An 8,953-nucleotide genomic window follows, 5' to 3' on the forward strand; every position below is an offset into this window, starting at 1 on the left:
AATTTCAAATGAGAGATAAGGTGGTTACTACACCTAAAAGGGTGCATTGTGATTTCTATTTATACCCTCCCAGGTATAACAATGAGTTCATCTTCTCTTTTCTAAGAAGTTTTTATTATTTTTTCTGACTTAGACATCAAAGACATTTCTACGCACCTTCAAGCCTCTTCTCCCTTTAGTTGCAGGTTATTGCGCGCGTGATAGTGTGAAATACGTCCATTACAGGACACTATTAGACTCACTTATTTCTTAAAATAGCTGTTGGAATGCATCATAACTAACAAACGTTTTATATTCAAAAAAAAAATTAAGAAATAAAACATTCAATAACTTTTCCTTCTAAAAAAATCTCTCTATCTCGTGGTTTTAATAATGATCAAATTGGTCTCTCTATTAAAATCAGTTAGTAAATTGTTAACGATAATGACGTGGCATGCTACTAATTTTGCATTTAACCCTTTTCAATATAAATTTCCCTTAAAGCTGGGCCTTCCAATATCTGCCTGTGCTTATCATATGGGCTTCGAATAAAGCCCAGATGGCAAACTATAGTTTAAAATCTGACTAATCTAAAGGCCCTTTATAGGCTTTGAGCTATAACCCATATCTTTTTGAGTTGTTGCTGGCCTAAGTTCCTAAACCACAATTTACTTAAATAGTTGGGATAGAGATATTAATAAGCAAGCTACGAAGGAAGATAGGTTAATTATTAAGGCCACGTTTGTTTTCACAGGTGATATGAGTTGATATAAAAGTTAAAAATTAAATAAAATATTGTTAGAATATATTTTTTTAATATTATTTTTATTTTAAATTTTGAAAAAGTTAAATTATTTATTTTATTTTATGTGAAAATTTAAAAAATTTGTAATAATTAGATGAGATGAGATGAGTTGAGAAGTGTTATGAAAACAATCAAGGTCTAATAATAATAAATGAGTTGAAGAATTATAAATATTAACAAAAATAATAATTTAAAGCCTAATAAAAAAAAATTATTAAGAATAAAGAAAGGGGTGGTCACCATCCTCAAAATTGGCTTGGAGTGGTCGGTCCATCCCAACCAATGTCATAGGTGGTAGACTATCCCCCATTTTAGGAGGGTAGTAATTACTAATTAGACACCCAAGTCATTTTTCTAAGATAGCCACCCCATTCAGGAGGCGTGTAATGAATTTTGTCACTCGCCAACCCTATTGATGGCTTTAGGACCACCCACACATAAGATCTACTCTCCCCACGTATTGTGGTTGACCACTCATGACACTACATGGTTGCTTGGCCACCCTAGCCCCTTGCTTGGTTTGAGAACAACCCTCTCAAGGTGCTTTTTTATTTTTTATTTTTTATTTTTTAAAGCGTGGTTGACAACCTCCCAATTGGGTTGATCAACGCTGGGCCAGCCAATCGAAAAATGATCTTGAGGTTGCCAATCAACTCTTTATGTCGTTTTTAAAAATAAAAAATAAAAAATAAAAATTCATTCCATCTTTAAATTTGTTTCTATAATATTGATAACCTTGTTTCATTTAATTTCTAACCTGCATTAGTTTGTTTGTTGGTTTTTATTTAAACAAAGTTCTTATTTGTTCATTCTTTAAACAAAATGTTGGGATTCATGAAAATGAAGTCCTGATGAGATATTTTAGAGAAACCTAATCTTAAATATTCACAAATAACATAAAATAAGATAAATATACACCATGTATGTGTTTTCTGTTTTTTTTTTTTTTTCCTTTTTTTTTTCTTTTTTTTTTTTTAGTTCTCATTACCAACCAAGAACATTCTTCTTTAGGATAAAAAAAAAAAGCATCCCAATTTTATTGATTACGTCACTTTTGATGGATGAATATCTTTTACAAAAAGAGAAATTTGGGAGTTACAAGGATAGAAAAATAAAGTCTCAAAACCAAGTTCTTAAAAAGAAATGAAGTCTTAAAGGAAAGATACCAAAAAACATAGTAATAACCTAGAAGATTAGTGCCGTATAAACGGAAAACCTGTGTGATCCATTGAGAACAAAATAATCATATGTTCAAGGAGTTGAAGAATAGATGAAAACTTATCATGTGTCTCATAGCACCATAATTGGCTAGGCTTTCAGCAAGAGCATTACCTTCTCTGTAAACATGATTGATACTAAAATGGAAATGATTCTTGAAATGTAAAATGTCATCCAAATGTTTGAATAAATCCAATGGGGAATGAGCCTTTAATAAGCAAATTAACCACAGCAAGAGAATCAATCTCAATACTAAGATCAGAAATGCTTGGTTCATAGCATAAAGTTAAATCAACTCTCAAAGCTGACAATTTTGTAAAAATGTTGGTACATGAATCTAAAAAGCAAGATAAACCTGCAATAATAGAGTAATTATTAGAACATAAAATATCACCGCAACCAGTAGCCACAGGGTGACCTTTCAAAACCCATCAATATTCAGCTTGAGAGTGCTCGGGGAGAGGTGGAATCCATTTAACTAAGACTTTTGGTTTAAATAGGAGGCGAGGGATGTACAAAAAGTTGAAAACCTTAGTGTTGTCATTATGCGTGAGAGCTTTGGGTTTCAAAAGAGGATTTCACTCTCGAAACCACTTTGTAATCTCAAATTTGGCTTTATTACGAACTAGCCATAATTCCCATAGGAGAATCGATGGCCGTAGAGAGCAAGGATATTGAATTAATCATCGTCCTTAAAACAAGACTACCAATGGATGACAATGTCTTTCCAACAACTATTATCCAAAGGATATGACCCAAATTATAAGAGAAATAATGCCAAATGGTTTTCAGAAGAGAACAATCTGAAAAAATATAATTTATATTTTCAATAGATCCTTTTATTGAAGTTATCCCATATCAATTATGGAAGAAGTTGGTGGTCAACTTATATAAATATGAGGAAAAGCCTCGACCCTAAAACTAATTTTTGAGATTGAGAGAGCCCATGTTCACCCAACACCTTCGAGACAAGAAAAGTACTTAGAAGTCATAGGTATTCCACAATTGTTGAATTTTATCATTGAGGGGATACCATTACACGAAAATTTTTAAACAAAAACTGAAATCTTGGTAGGGAGAATTTGATTCCAAACAAGTTTTGTTTGAAACCCAGCTATCCAATTCCAAAATGCCGAAAGGCTGGTGGCAAATCAGTTCACCGTTTAGAATACTGAAAATTCAAGCGATAGAATTTCTCAAATCTTAAGAAACTATAGCCGTTTCATCCTATTGTTGTAAATGACACAGTTTTTGACGTATTAAAGATATAATATTTGAATTCTTGTAGAAATACTACAGGACGTTGTTTTTCTTTCCAATCGCCATTCATACATGGAGCGCTAGCGAACAAGGGTCTATTGATTAGGAACCATACGAAGAAGGTACAACAGAAGAAGCTATATATCAACTGCTCTTCTTATAATCTGCATTTGAGAGGAGTAGTAGTGATTTGACATCAACAAAACTTGTGATATTCCGTGCTACCCATATCTTTGCCCTTCTTTAAAATCATGAACCCCACGATTATACTATTCAAAATTATTTTTTCAAAGTAAATTATATTTTCAAACTATTTACGAGAATTGACAATGAACGTACATCAGCAAAATCAAAACTAGGTCCAGACACGTGGAATCTAATATATTATTAGTTTGAATATTGATTAAATATTTTTATTTTAAATCTAATTATAATTATGAATAATTTATATAAAATTATCTATATATTGTAATATGAAATTATGTCAATTTTTTTAACTTTTTATGAACAATATATATATATATATATATTTACAATTATAAATTATTATAAATTGAATAACCATACCGTAATTATTTTAAAAGAAATAAATAAAACATAAAATTTACATTAAAAATTAATTTTTTAATAATAAATTTTACTCTTTTAAAACAAAAATATGCTAAACAATAGGTTGATGCACCACTGACATTGGTGATCAAAGCATATCCATGATAAGGGTCAAATACAGCGGAAAACATAGCATTTTCTATATATTTTTTTTTCCATTTAAGGAACATGAAAGCATATGATGATCCATAGGTTTTTAGCCTTTTTCTGAACATTTTACTAAGAACAGATCCGTCCAAAGTAATTATGAATCCAACATTAAAAATAAGAACGAAGGAACCACTGTCATGAATTAAGGCATTTTATCCATATCATCCTAACCCTACGTATTTTCCTTTGCCTTCTTTTAATAATATAAGAAGTTTAAAAAATATATATATATAAACAAAAACAAAATTTACATCTTCTGGCCCTGTATATTCAATCGGTAGTAGTACTTTTTTCTTTCTTTTTTTTTGGTGGGGTCTATTGTTCTGGCAAAGCTTCGTGCCGCCACGAGGGGTCCGATAAATCGGATGATTCGTAATACAGATCGGAGTACTCGAACAGCCCACCATCAAACGCCACGTACTCGCCAGTGATCCCATACCCATCTCCGACACCGAACTCGAACGCGTCGTAATTCGGGATCTGATCCTCGAACCCCCACAACTCGCCGATCCCAGACGTGTCGGGCGGGACACGAATCAAGTCGGTCTCCAGATTCTGCACTTCCTCCCCGGAAGAACTACCCGAGGGTGGCAGGCCAAGCTCGTCGTCAGAGGCTTCAAGAAGGTAACCCAGCTCCGGTTGGGACTCTCCGGAATCAGAAGTCAAGTCAACAACAGGCTCCGGCGACGAAGAAGCCGGAGATATCTCTTCCTCAAAGCTCTTCATGACGGTGGCAAGGTCCTGAATGGTCGCATCGGGATCGGAGTCTTCGAGGAAATCCAGAAGGTTCTCCCGGAGACGCTTCACCTCGGGGGTGTCCAACCCGTACGACTCGTCGGAGTCCTCATACCGAACCCGCTTCTTGATATTCCGGTCCTCAACAAAGCTAATAGACGTCGACATAGAAATCGAGACAGAAAGTTTTCCGATAAAGCAAACTAGAGCGTTGAAAGAAGTGGTGATGAGCTGCTGTGAAGCGAAGAGGACACTTATATAAGGGGACAAATAAGAGAGATGAGAGAGAGAGTGGGGGTAATGATAGAGACGCAGGCGCGTGACTCGTGAGAGAGAGAATACTTTGCGCCCATGTCTTGTTTATTTTTTTTCCTTTTCGTCCCAGTAAACTTGTTTGAATTGCGTGATGATGTCCGGTTTTAATTGTGGGCCCCAGATGCCTGCCTGCCTGCATAGTCAATCACGGCCTGCCTAGTGCCTGAGGCTTTCGGCTTCTTTCTTTTTTTTTTTCCTCTTTCCTTTTGTCCTTGGCTCGGCTCGGCTCGGCTGAGGGATACTTAACTTGGAGGGTTGTTTGTTTGGTGGGAAAATAAATTAAGGGGGGAAAGGTATTTGGGTGTTTAGGACATTTCGTAAAGGATTAGGTTGTAGAATGGAAAGTTGGAGGAAATTGATTGCGCATTAGATGGGATAGGATTGACGATGATGGGAGGCATTCCTAAGTTTGTATTGATATTATAGTACACACATTTTAAACCTTTTCCAATATCCAAATTCGGTTGTTCTCATTCAATGAGAGCAATGTATCTTGATTCTCACTTGCACAAAATGGACGAGTCTAGAAAGAATAGTTTTAAATATTATTTAAATATAAAATACTTTTTTTAATTTTATTATATTTTTATCTAAATTTTTATCTTTTCTTTTCTAGAATTTAATAAAATACTTCCATTCAAATCATTTTACCACTATTAACAAAATTCTAAAATATTTCAAGTATCTAAACATACTCTTAGTTTGATACACTTAAATCTTGTAGGGTTTGTACATGGAATGTAGTCTGAATGCTTCGACCTGTCACAAAATTTACGAGTGATCTAATCAAGTTATGTTTTGATGTTAAGCAAATATCTGATGATGATAGTAAATAACAATAAATTATTTGTAAATAGTAATGAATAATAATAAAATATTATTTAATTTACCAAACACAGCCTAATAGCTATAAAGGGCAGCACAAAATCCTCTAAAGCCATAGGAGATGCCTAGGCAACTAACCTAATGGTCATGAAGTGTGACACAACCACCTCTTATAGCCATGACTCATGAGAGATGGTGATTGGTTATCAAATAATTTTTAATTCTAACATTATCGAAAATAAACTTCCATTAATGAGACAAAGTGAACAATATAAGAATAAAAACTTCCATTCGGTATTTTTTGAATATTCATATTGCTAAGTCCATTCCACGTATCAAATAAATTTTAATTCTAACATTATCCCTTGATGGATGACATCTATGAAAAATAAACTTGGATGAGATTCTTTGTTGCACCCTAGCGGAAAAAGAAAAAAAATTAAAATATTATTTTTTTAAATTATTATTATTTTAAGATTTAAAAAAAATTAAATTATTTATTAAATTTTGTGTGAAAATTTAAAAAAACTATAATGATAAGATAAGATAAAACTATTTCTGTATCCAAAGCAAACTTTATAGATGTGGTTCTCTTTCCTCTACTCTACTAGCATTTTATTGTTGGTGTTAGCTGAAAAGTGCCCAACATCCTCTCCAACAAGGCTATTAACTCTAACGTTGTTGCTGTTGGTGTAATTTCATAACCACTTTTTTCTCTATGAATTACTTCAAACGCATGTAATAAATAAATAAAGAAAAACAGAAAAGCATTTTCGTTTTCTGTCATGAAGTTGCAATCCAAAGAAACTTTGAGACTTTTCCTAGAAACTTTCAAAACTACAGGGAAAATGTTTTTGTATCGAGAAAGGTTTTTTTAAGATGATTTTTAGGGGGTTATTTTTAGAAATAGTTGGATTCATTTAAAATTTAATTTGAAAAGAAAATTGTTGTGATATGTGTATTTAAATAAAAACAATTGTAAAAATCGTTTTGATTTTTTTTTAAAGATAGGAAAAATATTTTGATATTCATCAGAGGTTTGGATGCAAAGTAACAAATTTTCTAAAAGTTATTAATATGCTTTAAAAGTTTATCCAAGTACCAGAGTTTTTCATTACAAAAACTCTATATGTAATTATTTTTGTATATTTTTATATATTTTTTTAATATGATTGACTGCGTCATTTTTTTTATCCAATCACATTAATAAAGTGTACAAAAAATACACAAAAGTGACTGTATATAACATAACTTATCAAACTATGCTATTGCTTTTCCTGATCAAGTATTTTGATGAAGAGGAAGCGAAATATCTCTCCATTTGATGTCTCAGAAAAATAAATTAGAACACAAAACAACCAGACAGTCTACTTGGCTGACTATCGAAAACTATAATTTAAGGCAACTCTCTCCTTTGTTTGATCTTCAAAAAATAATGGGGATGGGGCAGAGATCAATTTATTAGTCTCATAGTCTTTGTTAATCTTTTCATTTTGAAATATTGTATTAGTCGTAATGAGGTGTTTATCGAGAACTCTACCCTAATCTTATGTGTGCTAATCTTTTAGATTAAGTAAATGCATGCTTGGAGATAGAAAAAAAGGGATCAACCATAGTATTAGTATGTAAGAAGAAAACAGGGATTAGGTATTAGTAACAAAGCCTTAAAAAGATGCCTTGCCCCACACCTTTCCCTTCCCAACCACCCACTTTGTTGTCCATACAAACTTCCAACTGTCTAACATATCTGCTGCCTTTGGGAATCAAAACCGCATCTATATGATTCTTGGGATATGATGTATATAGTTTTAAGGTATGCAAGCGTCGCACAATCTATTTAAAAAAATAATTTTTTTTTTTTTTTACGTGGATCTCAAGTTTGCTTCTTTACTTGTTTTCAAATAGATGCGCAAGACTTGGACAAGTTAATTAAAACTGTATCTAATATTACTTTTGATTCTTATATGTATCATTTTTTTTTCCATACTTCTTTATAGAAATAGTCGTAGGATATACAAATGCCGTGTAATCATTTTGAAAAAGAATGAAGTTCATTATTCAAAAATTTAATTTTTTTTTTCATGTAAGTTTCGTATTTACTCAATTTTTTTAAAAAAAGATTGCACAATATTTATTTACACGATTGCAAATATCATTTTTCGTAAAAAAACCTACCGCCATTTTTAAATATAAATGATATTAAATGATATAATATTAAAATCTAGGAAAAATATAGTTACAAGCATAATTGTACACTAATATGTGTACTAATGTGATGTGATTGGTCAAAAAATAGATTTTATTGAAAACAGTGTTAATTTAAATTTTAAGTATGAATAAATCAGTATTGGTACATAGATTAGTGTGCGACTGTGCTTGTATGTAGCAAAACTCTAAAATTTAATGGTGCCAATTTGAATTTTTGTCATGGCCCTCAATTTATGTTGAGCGGCCCTTGATTACTGCTTGGATTTTTATATTTTTAAATTTCATTTTTCACATTGAAGATGCTTGTGAATAGAAATGAGTATTTAATTTTTTTTTTTTATTTTATAAATGTTCAATTACCACTCAATAATGCGATATATATATGAAAAATGCTACATTGTCCTTGAATTATAGCTCAATTATTTTTTTCAATTTTTTTGTTAACTTTTGAATATTTTTCTGAATAGAGATGAGTTATCTACTTCTTTCTTGTTCAAAAACATCTTCAGAAGGTTTTTTTTAAAGAAAGAAACATTTTTTAATCGACAAATGTGTTGCTAATGTTTGTTGTTTTTGAAATTGTTATTATATCGTTTTTTAATTCTATTATAAAAAAAAATACTTAAAACAAAGGAAAACAAATTAAAATATGAAAAAAACCTTACAAAAGTTAACATGCAAGTTCTTAGTTCTTTACAAATTTTATTTTATAAATATTATTATAAAAGAATATTATTATCTTGATTAGATAATGTCCAAAAATTGCATTTCCAATAATAATAATAACAATTTTTTTTGTATCATTATAGATGGACGAAGTCATAAGATTATTATATGTTTTTTTTATAT

General features: G+C 31.4%; 1 protein-coding gene across 1 annotated transcript; it reads right to left on the reverse strand.

The window, feature by feature from the left end:
• Nucleotides 1-4,101: 4,101 nt before the first annotated feature.
• Nucleotides 4,102-4,997, reverse strand: LOC122295424. The gene has a single exon (XM_043104445.1). It carries the CDS (start codon nucleotides 4,922-4,924, stop codon nucleotides 4,337-4,339), a length of 588 nt encoding a protein of 195 aa, XP_042960379.1. The 5' UTR covers nucleotides 4,925-4,997; the 3' UTR covers nucleotides 4,102-4,336.
• Between the last annotated feature and the right edge of the window lie 3,956 nt (nucleotides 4,998-8,953).

This window comes from Carya illinoinensis, chromosome 15 (assembly GCF_018687715.1).
Source record: "Carya illinoinensis cultivar Pawnee chromosome 15, C.illinoinensisPawnee_v1, whole genome shotgun sequence".
NCBI lineage: Eukaryota > Viridiplantae > Streptophyta > Magnoliopsida > Fagales > Juglandaceae > Carya > Carya illinoinensis.

Bases quoted from the DNA above. Each gene is read 5' to 3' on its own strand.
- LOC122295424 (XM_043104445.1), bottom strand. From the start codon at position 4,924: ATGTCGACGTCTATTAGCTTTGTTGAGGACCGGAATATCAAGAAGCGG.